Here is a 17,924-nt window from a genome sequence, read left to right on the forward strand (position 1 = left end):
GGGGGGGGAAAGGTGTAAGTAAATATCTTTCAGCATTGTGACATATTTTAAAGAAGTCATGAGTTTCTTCAGAAATATTAAAAAAATTAGAAATATTTTATGAGAAGTATTAGACAGATCGTTAGAAATACATATTAGAAATAATTATTTTTGGAAATAAAAAAACTGTCAACATTTCTTGGTTTTCAACTCTGTGTAGTTGTATAACCATTAATACTAATTACTACAGTATATGCAAATACTTCACCCAACATGTTTATTCAGATACAAGCAGTGTCATACAAAACATTTTGACAATATTCTTGAAACTGGGTTGAATTTTCACTTATACATTTTATGATTAAAATTTATTCATTCATGGCAGTAGCATATCCTTGGTCTGGAAGAATTTGTATTTTAATAAGTGTGAAGTGATTTTAAAGCACATTCCCCAGTGTGTTCCTGTAAGCAGCTGGAAGTATGTGCTGAACTGTGCTAAACTGTAGGGGCTTAACAATAGCTACATCCAGAGAATAATTAAATAAGGGTACAGAGTCATATGCGCAAAATAAAGAGCTTATTTGACCTAAATTAAGAGGAGAAAAGATTTCAGGTTAAAGTCTTATTAAGAAGGTCATCAAGCTATTCCCATTTGTTTCTGAGCATTAAATATGATTAAAAAATACTGTTTTTTTTAAATCTCCTTCCATTGCAAATAATACGAGTCAGTATGAAACTGTAGATACCAGTAATGTTCATGAATCTGTATCGAGTCCTGCAATATTTGCACTTATGCTACATTTTCAGGGTGTTGAATAAACAACGTCATGAAATTAGGTAACTAAAGCAGGAAAAACCCATGACTTTCAATGGCACAAACAGATGAATCTCCAGCTGCTTAGAATTTCTTTTTTATTTACGGAAGGAGTAAATGAGAGCCAAAGTGAGATCAGTTATCACCTCACGTGCCGGCTAGGAACTTCTAGAAAACAGGTAACAAATCAAAATGGCTTTAAGCCCTACAGGTAACAGTATGAAGCTTAGGAAAAGGTGAGCTCCTTAAATACTGGCTAGTGTGTTTTATAAGGTATTGAAAAGCAACTAAGCCATCTTAACACCATTATATCACAATGTTGGCAGTACCTGTGAAGAAACTGGGGAAATATGGCACGTATTGCTTTTTTCTACAGGAGACAAGTATTATTTTATGATAAAATCAGCAGCATATGGCAAAAAAGCAGCACAGAAGCACTGCTAAGCCCTGGCTGAAGTGAAGGAGCGCAGGCTGGGAAAAAAATTAAGAAGGCTGGATAAAATCCCATACAAGGACTGATGCACAATCATGTTACCATTCACAGCAGAAGCATTGTAAATGACCAGGATCATCAAAGGAAATACAGGCTGAAAGTAGCCCCAAACAATATAACCCCCCATCACTGAAAGTTCTCCAGCTCCTAGAGTAAGATACTGTCATCGGTGGGAATTTACACCAAGAGGGACATAAAGGGCGAATCTCAGAGGCACAGGTGACAACTGCATGACATGATGCATGTTTTAATTCACATCCTGATTGACAGAGGAATTGATTACAAAACTAAAATGCAGCAAATTATTATCTTTGTTCTGTAATTTATATGACAAAGGAATGATGTATTTACACACACATACATGCATTGCTCCTTTAAAAGTCCAGTATCATAGACCTGAAATAATTAGGAGTCAAAACCCCTGCAGAAATAATTTAGATGGAAGAAATGTGGATGGTGTTGGGAACAATTTAATAATGTTCTGCTAGAATTACAACTAAAAAAAAAAGATTACAAATGTAAAACATTCAGCTCAGCTAGGAGTAAATGTGAAATTAACTATAGCAAGCATAGTAAGAAAACAAAATAACAGATGGGGGAAAAAGAAGAATTTGATAGCAAACTAGAAGCTAAGAATTGGTAAAATATAGGAAGGAAACAAAGGACATAATCATCAGTCAGTGGAGTGACAGGTAATAAAAAGTACTCTTTCACTTCTCATATCAAGAATAAAAGAAATGTTAGCAAGTTAGCAAGGAAAGTTAGCAAACGGTAGCAGTGGTGGAGTTATCAATTGTATTGCATAAAAATCCAGTAGCGTTCAGCACTGTAAGCTCTATGTAAGTATAAGTGTATCTTTTATACTGAATAGTGCTCAGCATAGTTCTGTACTTGGAGAGCAGTCAAGTATCGATGTCAGAACATGACTGTGATAAAATACTTTCAATTTCAACAGTAACTCAGCCGGATATTAAACAGGAGCTAGTGATGTCATATACTTTTAATCAGCAGCTATTGATAACTTTTAACAAATAGATCTCAAAAAAAATCTGAGTAGCCTTTTGGACTTTTAATACTGATTTTTGGTAAGCCCTGATATATTTGGAATATGAAAGAAGATAAGAAAAAGACTATTTCTATGCCTTTGTTTAAAAAAAATGGAAGCAGAAGATATTAGAATATTATATATGTGATAATAAAAGGCATTTCAGTGTAGAAGACATACATGTAAGAAAATCCAACAACAATACAAGATTAGCTATTTGTACTTTTGACAGAGCATGTGACCAGCCATTTTAGCAATTTGGTGATGGGGAAGGATCATGAGTAATCTGTCAATCCAAGTTAAATGGGTTCTAAAAGACATGTCTTGATTCAAACAAGAATTAACTCAGAAAAAAAACAGAGGCATATGTGTCAGAGACCAGGCTACATTAAAATCTCTTGAACTTTATTATCTTTTCTTCTAGGAGCTCAATATTTTTATTTGTTTGTTTACATCAGCACAGCTACGCTTCTGCAGCCCCCCACTGCAGATGTTCTGCAGTGTACTGCTCTAAGACTTTATTCCAGTGGACCTTACTCCAGTGTGCATTACAACACAATGTAGCTCAGTTGTTTTGTTCACTAAATTAAATGATCTTTTTAAGCATAGCTGTGCATGTTTTTCCACTGGTGCTACAAATTTCACACTGTGATATAGATCAATCCAGGTTTTGCTGGTGTCATAATCTTGGGCCGTAGCTATCAGATCCTGTCCAAGCATGCATCCCAGAACATCTGGTGAGCAATGTGGATACTGGGGAATAGTGTCTGAGAAAAAAAGAAGTGGCTTCTCCTGAGCGTGTATCTGCTGTGATGAGTCTAACAAGCTCTATGCCTTTGCAGAAAGCTGGGAAGGCTGTGCAATTAAAACAGACTCCTATAGCTAATCCCAGGGGAAGCCCAAGATGAAGAGGATTAATAAAGATGGCTTAAAGCCAGTATTAAAATCTACTCTGTACATATGCTGTCAAGGTTATAAATAAAAGACTAAATTTACAGATGCAACATTGCTATGTATTAGTTAAGCTGCGGTCCAAATATATCATCACAGTAGTCCAATATGTAAGGAATATCAGAGGAACGCAGTCCATGTTTGATGATATACCCTCTCCCCACCTATCATCTGCTAAAAACTGAAATTCATGGCCAAAAAGTCCTCCAACATCAGTAAAACTTAAACTACTTACCCTTTTATGCCTGATGTTATGAGGTGTTTAAAGAGAAGGGAAGAAGTGGCAAGACAAAAAACTGAATACTATTATGTTCCCAGGGAACACTGTTGCTAAATGATAGTAGTTAATGGAAGTGCTTGTATACATGGTCTTTCTCTAATCTTTTGTGTTGTGAGAGGCACAATATAAGCCATTTAATACTTCATATACATCAAGGCCATACAAGCCAGTCATGCTCTTTCTGAGAGTCACACCTCAGCAGATAAATAGGCAAGGATAAAACCAAAACTTTTAACCATTCTTGAAACATTGTAGGAGGCTGATTAAGAGATTACAAAATGGAAAAAGCAGCGGCTACTCAAAGAAATGCTATTTCACAGAGAGCAGAGCATTGAGCAGCATCATTCCCTCCAAATACTTAAGGTTTAGAAATCCTAGATCACTGCTTTGTCTTGTGCATCTTAGTGCTGAGAAAAATACATTAGCCATATAATATTTAAAAGTAGACCTGATTTCTGACTAATTAAAGTAGCAAACTGAATCAGCCTGTAGGGCATGTGATAGGAATGGAAAAATTGCACTCTTTTTAAATACGTTTTTTGCTAACGGAGATCTGCAAGTCATCTGCTCATCTGACTGTGTCGTTAATCTGAACAGTGAGAGGGAAAGGGAGAGGAAGGCAAGCCAGAAAATATAGATTATCTACAAACCAAAGAACTAAATTGAAGTAGAGAACTTTCAGTGGGCAAGATGTAGGCATGAGGTAAAAAATCAAATATTCCTACAAGCCATTTCATACAGAGATATGAACCTGCCATTCATAAAAATTCTCCACTGGGTCCTTGACTAAGTTGTCTCAAGAGATGAAATGATAGGTTAAGCTGATAAAGCCAAATGAATGAATTAGGATTTATAAACATTGAAGAATTTTCTGTATTCATGTGCGGCTTGATTAGACACATAATTCTACAGAGCTGCAAAGGCATATTTCAGGGCTAATGTAAATAAGAAATTGCAGGAAACTGGAGGAAGGAAATGTGGAAGAAAAGAAGGAAAGCTGAAAGGCTGGTGTTCATCAACCAGTATGAGGAGACAGTGCAATGACATCTCACTAAATGAACTTCTTGGATTCCCCTAGGCTCTTCAGAATTAATCTGAATTATAACAATGCAAGATTTTGTCTAGTCTTCTTGCTCTTCTGTATATGCTATCAGAAGCCTACATACAAAGACAATTATATAGACTGGGTCACTAGACTCAACTATGTAATTTTCATATACTGGTATACTTTAACATTCAAAGTGAAGATGACCTGTAAGATAAATTGCAGTGCTTTAGTTCACGTGGGCCATTTGTTCTAACACTTATCTGTGGTTTCGACATTTATTTTAAAACCATTCACCTAAAGTAGTTTACAATAAATCTGAAAGAGAGTTCTGAAAAAAGAAAAAATAATAATGGAAAATTAAAATATTAACTTGATAGCATATATTCTGTAAAATCTAAACATATGCTGGCACAATATCTGGAACCATATCTGTCATAATAATTAATAGTATTGAGGAACAGTTAAACAGTGAAATGAATGTGATGACTGGGTTGAAACTGAACAGAATAAATATTCAGAGAAGACAAAAAGATCTAGTACAACCTGTGTGTTGAAAATGTATTCACTATAGGAGTAGGATTAATTGACCACAAGACAAATGAGATCTTTAGGCCAAACCGTGGTCTGGTGGGGTGAATGTTCTCTTTCTAAAGATTATACCTGATATACCTGGACAGAGTCACCCTGGCAAGTTTCTTCTTTTGTTAACATTGCTCCCATTACCACCTCTATGTTATGCCTGGAACTACTGACAGCTGAAAGAAATTTGAAAACTAACATATATATATATATATGTTAAATATAACATTGTATCTTAGTGAAGTGTACAGTTCCTGCTCCAACGGAAGAATTTATGTTTTGACTCTTCAGGACTGAAGTGTTTATGAGAGTCATGTTTCATTTTGAGTACACATTTTTGTAAATTTATGTTAAATAAACACAAGCATATATTGTAACTGCTGACTTATAACCTCAGTGCAGTTTATATGGGTGACTACTGAAGCAAAAACTTTCTGGTATATTTATTCTTTCTATTAAGGAAGTAATTTTCAGGGATGATCAAATGGGGTTGCTGTGAATGTTGACCAGTAGAAGTTTTCAAGCTTCAATGTTTATGGAATGCCAATGGTAGTCTCGTACATAAGAATTCCCAGAATCAAATGCTACGTGATATTAGAAGTCTCTGCAAATTAATTCAATTAGGGGACAGATGTGACTTCTTTGTGATTTATGTACCCAACCCAGAAAGAGAAATGTATTTGGAATATTTGTGCTTAGGCTACCAAGTACAAAAACTAATTAATCAATTAACATTCATATCAGAACTACATTAAAATGTGATATTAATGGAAAAATATTTTATGTATATAATAAATTATTCATTGTCACTTCTTTTTCTCTTTCTAATAAAATGGCTTATGGTGTTGGTGTTCAGCCCATGAATTAACAATTCAAAAATGGGTGATGTCAGTTAAAACACTTTGCTTCTGTGGTTTGGGAACACTGTATTTTAGTTGTAGTCTTCTACATAAAAGTGTTCTTTATTACAAATTAACTTACACATTGATAATTGTTCAAAAAGTTGAAAATGAAAGGTTTTGTTTAAAAATAACATGGCATTTCAATAATTTTAAACATTGGTTAAAACATCTTAATAGAATTCTTAAAACCAGTAATTAAAAAAATACAGAAAAATTTCCCTTTATTTCCACTAATCTCTTTCCTCCCAGACAACAGTGACAAGTCAACTGGTTAATACCATGAAGAAAGGCTGTGAAAACAAAATGCACCACACATTTGTTAGACAATTTTTGGTGACTGAACAGTGGATCTTTGAGCTCTAGAGACTGCCATTGTTTATTTTTTATTGAACTCACTACATCCATATCAAACATTTTTTTTTTCCCCCAAACATTTCATCTCAGACAAACATAACTTGGCTGAATTGAACTAATCTGGGAAATGTTGTTGCCTTTGATCAGCCATTCCTCCATAGTCATGGCAAGCAGCTTGCAGAACAAGGTAATTCCATTTCAGTGTATTTAGATAATTTAAAAAATCCTTTTTTTTCCCCGCTGTTTCAGAATGTAAAAACCATCCACAAAAACCCCATCAAAACCAAAGTTTTAAAATGGTACCATTGCTTGGGCTTACAAGTGAAGATTTCTCCAGTTTTATTAAGTATCAATCTCTGTGTTAAATACGTCTCCTAGATGTAGAGGGAGAACCAACTAGGATTATAGATCAAATGCTAGTACTATATGCATTTGTTAGTCTCTACAAAACAATCTTGGGTGTACGCTTCATAAACTGTATTGTGCTAAAATGGTAAATATAAACTTGGCCTCTTATCTGCTACACTGATTTTGAGTAAACTTGTTTGTTAAAGAGTATCGCTCATTTTTAATGTGACAGCTATAAGCCTCACCAAGGGATCAGCCTCATTATGCCAGAAACAGCCAAATATAGTCTACAAGCAATGCTATGAAGGAGTGTAATTTGACAAGGAAATACAAGGGCATAAAGAAGTAAACAGGAAAAAGGTCACAGACAGGGTGACTAGTATGAATATGTTTGTAAAAATGAGAAGCCTCTGTGTGTCTTTCTCCTTTTATTCACATGGTCTTTTATAGTCAATGGCATGCAATGAAAGCGCAGAGCCTAGCTTACATAGAAGCTGCTTGCAAAAATACATAGCAGCTGCACAACTCAGGGCTGAGGCTAGTTAGAAGCCTTCTCCTTCAAAGGGTGATATATTGTCAGAACCATTAAAATTAGTTGTTAGACCAATGAGTGGACATCATGAAATAATCCTTTAAGCTTGCTATCATTATATGATAATGTGTTTCAGGTTCAATTCTAACATATTTTTACACCTAGCAAGATCTAGTATCTACAGAATTCAAAACTGATCTGTACTTTTGAGAGAAGCAATAGTCAGCTAGCAGTCATTGTGCTCAATTTCAAGACAAGAGATGTTATTTTTCTTCTTATGTGAACCAATAGATTCAGCTGGAGCCTGGAGCTTCACATTTCATTTTCCTTATAAATGATTGCTGCCTTAAACCATTGGTTATGGTTTATTTATAGAATAATACATAGTTCACAATTAAATGCCAAGCTATAATTGAATCAAAGGATTCTGCTGATGCCTCGACTCACAAGGGTGCAGCTCAAGAGCTTTAAAAAGGACAGCAGAATCTGAGTCTAAATTACAGCCCCCAGTATTCAGTCTGGGATCACGCATTATAATGCGTAATAGGGCTAAAAGGATTATTATAATACTGCAATAAATAAAAAGAAAATGTATCAAACAGCAGAACTCTGAATGCTTGCAGAGGCTTTCAGTTTATGATGTGGGAGGCTAGAGATTATACTGCATGAGAAATAAGGCTAGAGGAAAATTATTTCATAAACACGTTTATGTTCTTAAAAAAATATTCTGAAGTTATTCTTGAATAAAAGCAAAATATATGTTTCATAGTTTAATCCACAGTAACTTCATAATGTTCTGCTACATGGTTATAACTAGTTGATTCCAGATGCCACATAGCTATTTTCTGGCATAATAAGGCAATAATTATGCTATAGAAGGAAAATATTAATTCACATATCTTTGATGATTTTTTGAATAAGCTTACAAACATTAAAATGTTAAATTTAGTTAACCAGTGTGAGAATAATATAAAAAACTTGTATTTTTTCTAGTCCAAAAAAGTCATATCACAAAAATGGTTCACAGATCCAATTCACAAAGACAACATTCTTTTATTCATGAAAGAAACCTGACTGATAAAGCATACATTTTTAGGCTAAAATGAAGATTATTTTTTACATAGACACTTTGTTTTGGTTTAGAATGTGTTTTGTTAAAAATAAGTAATGATAAACCCTTTACACTTTTTTCCATACTGTCTGCTATTCTCTGGTGTATCTGTTGGGCTGTAAGAAAGGACACCAATCAATAGTTTGTTATGTAGACATTTTAACTATCAGATGTTTACCCTGGTTCCGCTCACCAGGCTGTAATTAGTCCAGCAATTCCCTAATGTGGCCATGGTAACTTTGCACAACTGATGATGCTGTAGAAGCTCATCGTATGTCTTCCAAAGTGTTTTTGCATTTTCCTCTGATCCTCTCCAGTGTGAGAGATAAAATAGCAGACTATAAAGGCATTGGTTCAGACCTCAGTATGGAATTCCTCTGTGGATTTAGGGTACGGTTCTTTACAGATTTTACTGGAATTGTAAGTATTCGAGAGATAATTAGACACTTTGAACTTTGTCAGATATATGTTTACAGAACAGCCTCTTGGGAAACAGTGGGGAAAAGCTGGTAGCTTGTTTTCTGATAACCACCAATCTAAAATTTATGTGGGAAATCACAGATGTGCAAAGTCTTACTTACCACATAGAGGAATACAGTGATTTTTAATATGAAGTTCAGCAAAGTCTGCTTTACACTGGCATTTTTTTCCTACAAAGCATTTAATACTGAATTGAATTCCAGTTCTGAATAATACCTAATATAGTCATCATAACTTTTCTTGGGTTGCCATTCTCAAAAACCAACTGAGGTCATAGGACATTATTTCCAAAACTACCTTTTCAATAAGTTTTAGTAAATACTTAAGAAGTCACACAATAAACTTGCAGTGTTGGTATAGACAAAACTGACTGATGAATCTACAGATTAAATACTTGTACAAAGCAGCACAGAGATGCATGATACTAAACAAAGACATTATAGATACAACCATTGCTTCAGGGATCATGAGGGACTGATGAAAGGTAACAGTCCGTCTGTTGGTTTGGTTAGTTTTTTTTCTTTTCTTTTTCATTTTCATTTGAGTATTATATTTTCCCTCTGGCAATGTCATGAAGGGAAAGAACAAAGCAATACATTCTAGATGAAAAATTTATGTTAATAAATATAGGAAACATACTAGATTGGGCCAGGTAGGGATTTAGGGAGGGGAAACAGGAAAGGTTACAGGAAGCTGTAGCCCCTTGCAATGAAAATACTCATAGAAAGGACAAGGGTGAGGGAGGACGATATTTACTATTAAAAGAGGATTAGATTGTCCTTACTGCTATCTCAACAGCTTTAGGAAACAGTAACAAAGACTTCATATTTAGAGAAGTGATAAGATGAAAGATTGTGGGCAGAGCTGGCTTTCAGAAAAACTCAAAAATAAATGGGGCATGTGGTATATAAGTATTTGAGGCTCTGAATTAGGAAAATATTGTGCTTTATGCTGGACAGATACTTGCATCAACAGAAAAATGTTGTCAAATTAAGCCTTTGATGCAGTATATTGGCCAAAAATGTTCCTGTCTGCATTGCAATGCAAAGAGTGTGCATTGCAGGGGATTATCTGTCACAGATGAATGCTGGTTTTGTTTGTTGTTGCTTATTTGAATAGTTTGTAAAGTATCTGGGAACATTCGGTAGAAAATACAAGCCCAAAAGGCAAAAAATTTCTAAAGAGCTCCATTCCCAATTAGATATTTATATTAAACAACCGTTTTTTCCAAAAATGCTGTAACCTGGCAAGTCCCACTGAGAACAATTTGAAAATCTATCCATTTCTCCAAAGTGCCTAATAGAGATCCGAGACCCTTTGATACCCTTGCACAAGTTTTTTTAATGTTATATCATATTAAGGATTGAAGATGAAAGGACTTTCATACCAGTAATCTTTCATGCTTTTCTGCAATACATGGATTGCCAACCAGACCAGTGACCTAATTTAAAATCGTTTTCATGAGTTTGCAAAGGTTTACACATGAAGAATCTATACCAAAATTTTTTTGTGTCGAGCTGATCACTGAAACAAGACACTGATGAAACGGTATAGTGAACATACCATTGAAGTACTCTGCCTCTCTTACCGAGATAGTAACAGTTCAAGGAGATAAACCACATGTAGAGAAAATTTGTTAAACCTCTTCATCATGGTTTAATGAAGTATTAATCCAAATTAATCCAAACTTCTCTCTCTTAGTTTGTCAGATTCATCCAAAGTAATTTTTTACCACTATCACTTAGCTGTCTTTGTTCCACAGATATGCTGAAGGACTGGGTAGCTTTTTCCTTGACTCTTAGATTAAAAATAATTCTTATCTATATTCATTTAACTAAATTTTTTTCAGTGTGAATGAAACTTAGTGATTCAAATATTTGCAAAAAGCAAATAAGTATTAATAATTGAGCAAGCTAAACCAAAATTACTTTAACCTAGGCAAATGTGGAACATTTCTTGTGATGTTTACCTTGCTGCTGAATAAACTATCCTCACATTGTTTGCGTTACACTGGGCAGAGCTGTAGAACATTTCTCTACCATCTGAACTTACCTCCCCTTCTGTGGACTGTAAGTGCAGTTCTTTCCTACAGGTAGCCTTTAAGTCTCCTGCAGCTGCATTGACTTGCACTCCCCTGGGTGCTTCCATCACCAAAGATCTAGTAGGAGATTCAAGTCTGAAAGACAAAAACAATCACTGAGAAAAAATGCACTGAATCAAACCACCAAAAAGCACCCAGCCCCCAAACCCACAATGCATGTAAAATGTATTTTGAAAGTTAAAGAAGTAAAAATGAGTTATATGTGTGATTCTCTCACTACTCTTTATGGCCTGGAGAAAGAAAAAAATTAAGTATGTGTTTAAATCTATTCCTATTTAAGACAGCATTTAAGCATATACTGATATAAGCTTGTTTGCTTAGTGATGCTTTCTGGCATCAGTACCTAATTTACTTGACCGTAGTAATACTGAAATATAGGTACTTAAGAATCCACACATCTCTGTAAGTGCTTCTGTAATGACAAGTTAATAACAAAAGCCTGCTTAGTGACCGATGACAAATGCTCAACTACATAAAAAGAAAACAGAACACTTAAAAAGTTTGAAATAATGATGTAAAACTGATTAGAATGACTTTGCCTTCACAGGCTCATTCATGTTTTGGGTAGGTGTAGCAGCATTATGTATGAAGAAGAGAGGAAAAGAAAATCTGTTATGTCTCTATTATTGTGGGGTTTTTGCATGCTTTTTCTGTTCTGCAAAATACTCATTATGCTCTTTAACCCTATTATAATATAGCTAAGACACATACCACTGGGTCTTGGTATCTTTCCTCAAAGCAACTATTGTTGTCCTACTGTTGATCCTTCCATTTCTCTCTCCCTATATTCAAGATCCTCCGTCAACCTTAATGCAGAACTGTGATACTTAGCTATGTTACCTCACAGTATTGTACAGGTTTCTCTTGAAAGAGAAGTACTAATGCAAGGATTTCATAGAAGTTGTGCTCACACACTGAATAGGAAAGGTGATGGGATGAAAACTATATTGAACTAGGAAATAAACATTTGGATTCCAGTTGTGTTCAGCTGTAGACTTCTTGCATAGCCCCATTAAGAGGGAGACAAGACTTTTAATCTATTTATATCCCAATAACATAATGACAGAACACAGTTCCACTTTATCTGAACAAAGGCTTTTTGTAAGATGAAATATATTAATGATAGAAATGTCTAGAATGAGTAGCTTGAAGAAAACATTGTATTTCCCTCTTCAACAAATTGTATTTTGAGTGTTAGGTCACATACATCCAAAAATATAATGAGGTACTAGATGTATAAAGGAAAGAATAGTATTACAAAGAATTTGGTACAGAAAAGCCAAATTAAAAATCTGTCAAGCAATGGAACAAGAGAATTGCATTGTATTTCACCTATTGAATTTTTTAAGTGTACAGAATAGTGATGGATTATAATTTTGAAACCAAAATGTCACATTTGCATGCAAAGTAAGTCACTGAGATGGTGTCTGTGAAATATTTCTGTTTGTAACATGTCACTGGCACTCAATAGGGAAAGGAAAAAAAAAAAAAAAGAAGGAAAGCAATTATTTGGCAACAAAAAATGAAAGTATTAAAAGCAGGTGTCCAGATAGAGGAAAACACTATTTGTAGCTACCTATATTAAAAAAAACCATACATGGGATACATATAGGTAAGAGCAGTAGAAAAATCTATATTTCTGTTAGTGCTAAGCCATTTTCTTTCATTTTCTTGACACTCTGTAAGGAGAAGTTAATAGAAGGTTCTGCAGTTCTTCATAGCAGGGAAGAATCTAAATATAATGAATAATTTAGTCATGTACATCAGTGTTTTTCAGGTGGGGGTTTGTGAACTTCTGATGGCTATAAGACAGCAGAAAAAGAGCTTCAAAAACCTTTTAGCAATCATATAAACTATAAAGTTTAGAAATTAGGTTTTTGAAAGTACTCTGTTGCCTTAATGAGGCTTTACCTTGAATTTAAAAGGAAACTGAACTGTATAAATGTTAAATGATTAGATACTTCCATTCCACGTTTTTCAGCAGCATATATTTGTGATTTATAACCTGCTTTCCAGGAATATTAACATTTTTCAGTGGTTTCAGCTGCCATTTCATAATCATGAAGACAAAAGTGCTCTTAATTACATTTATTGCATTGAATTGATGGGTATTAGCAAAGTCACAAATATTTCTAGCTTCATAACATCAAAACCACTCTCAGACCTGACTGAAATTTTTCAGCAGGTGGACAATAAAAATCTATTTAGGAATATCTTTCAAGACATTATGATTTTGTTTGAAGAATAAACTTTTTTTTTTCCCAAAACACACGACAGTGTATATCTCAGAGTTGTTTTGTCTAGTTTCATCATGGTTTTTCATGAACTACATTAACATAAATGACTTCCAGTTTGTCTAAAATGAAGACATTTGGGCAAATAATTTCTGAACGTGAAAAGAAGTTGTTCATATCAGCCTTCTACACACCGTGGAGAAGAAATTTCTTTTTCATACAATAGATTTTCTTTTTTAGCAGTTTCCTGAAATCAAATAATGTGGTAGAAATGTCAATGAATGGCTGATGATCAGCAGCGTAGTTTTTAAAACACCACCCATCTATTAGTAAAATTGAATGCCTAAATCTGTTTTACAGTCACTAATTTATTTTTCTTATTATTATTCTTTGGATGATCTACATCTGAAAAGTGATTTAGCTGCACAACCTGCAGCATGCTACCAGAATTACAAAAGTCTATACACATAACTTATTTCCTCAATGTTTTGAGATAAATTATGTTTGATATACAGCTGGTCTATAATATTTTTCTTTGTCATGTTTCTGAAAGCTTTAATCGCTACTATAAACTTATTGTAACACTCCACATTGTAATACTCATCCCTCCAGGCAAAAGTGCATTATTACAATAGCATATCAAGAATTTGCTTTCCTTTCAGATTTAGTGATGGCCTGTCACATTGGTATTTACACCTGTGAGTGAATCCTGTTCATATACTTTAATTTTTCTTTCCCAAACAACAAACAGCTATGATGGAGAAGGTAACTACTGCTATTATTAGACAGAAACTACAACTCTGTAGGAAAGACAAAGAGGCTTTTAAAAAGAGGTTTTTAAATAATATAATCTGTCGATTCGTTATATGTGATGCAGACAGATGAGCTATCCAGAGCAGGGAAAGGCTTTTTTTCTTTTTAATTATCAATGCTTAATTTGTGAAAAAAGATAAATTTCAGAGGATCAAAGCTATATGAATTTGAGTTGAATTCATTAAAGAATTATTGCTAAAAAAGGAAACTTTTCAAATATCTTGAATATGTTCCTTTGAAGGTACTAAAATATTTCTCATCAGAAATGCAGAAACATTTATTTTTCATATGGTATTTTCTGTTTACAAGCTGACCTAGATTGTATTAGAGAAAAATAATTTTTAAAATTAATCAAAAGGTTTCATTTTGGGTTTTAAGAAATAGTTTAGGTTTACCTCTTGCATAACCCTTATACTCACATGGGATATGATTTATCTATGTTAATTTCGCTCTGTTGGCTAGCAGAAGGTATTTCTTAAAATAGAAGGAAATAGAAGATTCCCCTGTGCAGATGTGAATAATTTAGTTGCTTTGTGTCTATTTAAGCAGTGGATCCAGCCCATGCTACTTAGTAAAACAACTGATATGAACCTCTACCAATTTGGAATTTGTATTCAAAACAGGGGATTAAAAAACATGCTGTCAGCTACAGATTGCACATGTAAAGAAGGTACTTGTTTCCCCTTTATTGGCACCTTTACACCTGGGGGTCAGAAAGACTTTGATACTTCTAAGAATTTAACTTTTATATATGATGGTTTTGCCAACTTAGGTTTTTGTGGCTTTTTTTCAGTTAGCATAGGAATCCCATTATTAAAAAAAAAAAAGACAACAACAAAAAAAAAAACACAAAAAAACCCAAAACGTTTTGCAAATATAAAACCAATGGAAAATCTACACATTGACTTGGTAACCTTTTTGTAGATTTCTATAGATTAAAATAATTGTGACATCCATCTTGCTGCCTGTAGGTAGAGTTGTGGTGGACTGGGGCTGCAGAGAGGTAAGATACACAAAGAGGAGAAGGGAAGGCAAATGGATATGCCAAGCCTCTCTCTATCCCTCTTCCTACTTCTTCCTTGTAAACAAGCACTCCCAACCCCCAAAACCCATAGGATGCGGGGCCTTCCCTTCCACCGGTGAAAACATTTTGTTCCAAATTAGAATTAAGAATTTTCTTAAAAAATAATTTTGAAAATGTTGTTTTCCAGAAACCTCAAACAATTTTAAATATATATTATTTCAAATTCTCTTATTATGAAAAGAACAGCTGGCTGCCCTGACGCTCACAGAAACTGATTTCAAGAGTCCTCCAGTGAGACCAAGAGTCCTTAAAGGAGTCCACTGAACACTGATGGTACTAGATAAAATTAGGGTTTCCATTCAGTCCATTTCCTGGAAGTCAGGCTGCAAACTCCAGTAGTATTCATAAAGAATAACCAGGGACTTCTATGATCATGGTGACAAAAAACCTGGAAGCCTTTTTTTAAGATATTGTTAACTATTCAAACAGAGGATTCTTGATTATCTACCTTTGACATTGTAGTGGGAATGTTATGAAAATAAAATTACTATTCACTCATTTCAGTTTCATTACTTATACTATTTACAAGATTATACATGCACCTTTTAACATATATATAAAAGTGACAAAAAAATCTTTTTGATACATTTACATGTATCAAAATGTGCACCTCTGCAAGATGCATATGACTCATTGCCAGAATAGTTATTTTTCCTGAAGTTTGTTGTATTCTGATGTTTTTAACCAAATACTTACATTTTCAGGATGAAATAATTTTTTTAATTGAAATTCAAGGGTAAATGTGCAGGCCTCATGAATCCCTAATACTGTTCACTGATCATCAGCTATCCTTTATCAAAAAGCAAAATTCTCCTAAGTTCATGTGAAGCTCTCTTTGATTAATGTGGGAACCTAACCTTTAAGGGCACAATTTGTTTCTCTATTTTGTGACGTCACAACATGAGTCTCAAGTAAGAGAAAATTAAATAAATGTTTTATGGAATAGGTAATAGCCTAAACAAGTAAACATTAACATGACTTTTTTTTTTTCCAATATCCAATTTTGCAACTGATGGACAATAAACTTAAATAAGGAGGAAACTTTCTTGACTTAAATCAGAACAGTAGAATGGCATCAGTATAGCATTTCATGTTATGTCCATGCTCGGTATGTCACTGACTTTGGCATGTATCAGCATGACCTTATTATAACTCCTGAAATTCTCATTAACCCAGAAATCACCTCATCAAGCTCAAATCTGAGTTCTAATTGCCCGGTACATGCCACTGGATTCAGTTCAGTGGGTCTGCATTATTATAGCGACACTTGAAACAACTGACTATTTTAATGTTATTTGACATAGATGATAAATCAGAAAAACAGTTTTCCCACATAAGGAAATAAAGGATCTCTTCTGAGAATATAAAAAATAGTAGTTACTGAGGAGGAAAAGTAAGGGATAAAATGTCATTGAAGAGTTTTTCAGAAAAAGTGAAGAAGCATCAAGGAAAGGTAAGGAGTGCTGGAGAGAGAAAAAGTTTAAAGCAAGAGCTTGACAAAATAAGCAGGTGATGTGAGGAACGTTAAAGAGAACTTAATGCATGGTCGTTTCTTAGAGTGGGTGAGGGCATACCCAGAATAGCTAAAGACAGAGAAACTATCAAAATTAGAAATAGTATTAAGAACCTAACAAACCAAAAACCTAACTGGAATCTCAGGTGATAAAACCCCATGCATTCTAGAATGTCAAGTCCACTAAAACTCAAACCTTTGAAAATCAAGACAATTAGAAGAAATGTAAGGTTTAGAATGGGAACTTTCATTTCTTAGAGAAATATCACAACATGCTTGAAAGTCTAAACTTTCAGGCTGTGAGACAAAGATCTGCATACGAGACAATCCAAAATAGTCCCTTAAGGAGAGGTATGGGAAAAGGATTCCTCATAACCCTGACATTTTAGAGCTACAAAACATTCTCCTTCCCATAATCTCCCTTACTTTTGTTCTGACCTGAAATGCCTTCTACACATGCGCTGCCACTCCGCTAAAAATCCTTACTTAAAGTTTATTTTCTTTCCAGAAATAGCTCCATTACCTGAGCTATCTTTCAGAATTTATTTTATTAAAATAGAAACCTATCTTGTCAGAAGGAGATTGAAGCAACATGCCCACAGATAATGCTCAAGTGGCTGTCGAGTAGGATCGGAACATAAAGTGCCTGGGGGCAGCTGAAGAGCCAAATGGGGCTCTTTGAACAACTGGAAGGAAACACATGAGAACTGGTTGACATACAATCTTTTCAGTTTTGAAAACCATTAGCTTCCTGTGATTAGGAAGTGACAGTCCGGATGATCTGTAATCTTCTAAGGATATTTTCAATATTGTTTCCCTAAAAGGCCTTAAGATGATATAAATGGATCTAGTTTAGCTGAGATAAACTGCAACATGGTTTTGATCCACATCTTGAGGAAACTTCATCTCATGTGGAAAATTATTCTGCTGAAATTCCTTTGACAGGTCTGCAGATTAAGCATAGCAGATTGCAGCTTGGGTCTGGAAGCAGTGTAACAGCCCTGCGGCAACCTCAGATGCAACAAGCCTTGCTGGAGGGGGGAGCACGCAGCAGGGTGCTATTGAGACCCTGAGCATCTCCCCCTGCAACTCTGAGCACCTCTGCTCTTCATAGCTGCTGTTAGACCTGAGCGGGCTTCAGGTAAAGAAAGATCCTCAGCTGCCTTCACACTGATCTGCAGAGCAGAAAGTTGCCTTGTCTTTCATTAACTCAGCACAGTTCAAATGCTTTCTATTGCTCCAAGCTTAGGGCATTATTTTTAC

The 17,924-nt window shown here is 34.6% G+C and overlaps 1 protein-coding gene across 1 annotated transcript in view; it reads right to left on the reverse strand.

Annotated features, from left to right (window-relative positions):
* SGCZ (sarcoglycan zeta) overlaps positions 1 to 17,924 on the reverse strand; it is a 522,780-nt gene that overhangs the window by 455 nt on the left and 504,401 nt on the right. The window contains exons 7-8 of the mRNA XM_075026628.1: positions 10,946 to 11,092; positions 4,323 to 4,357 (exon numbers count right to left, since the gene is read on the reverse strand). Coding sequence (XP_074882729.1) covers positions 4,323 to 4,357; positions 10,946 to 11,092 — 182 coding nt within the window. The remainder of the gene's footprint in view (positions 1 to 4,322; positions 4,358 to 10,945; positions 11,093 to 17,924) is intronic.

This window comes from Buteo buteo, chromosome 1, assembly GCF_964188355.1.
Source record: "Buteo buteo chromosome 1, bButBut1.hap1.1, whole genome shotgun sequence".
In the NCBI taxonomy this organism is placed as follows: Eukaryota; Metazoa; Chordata; class Aves; order Accipitriformes; family Accipitridae; genus Buteo; species Buteo buteo.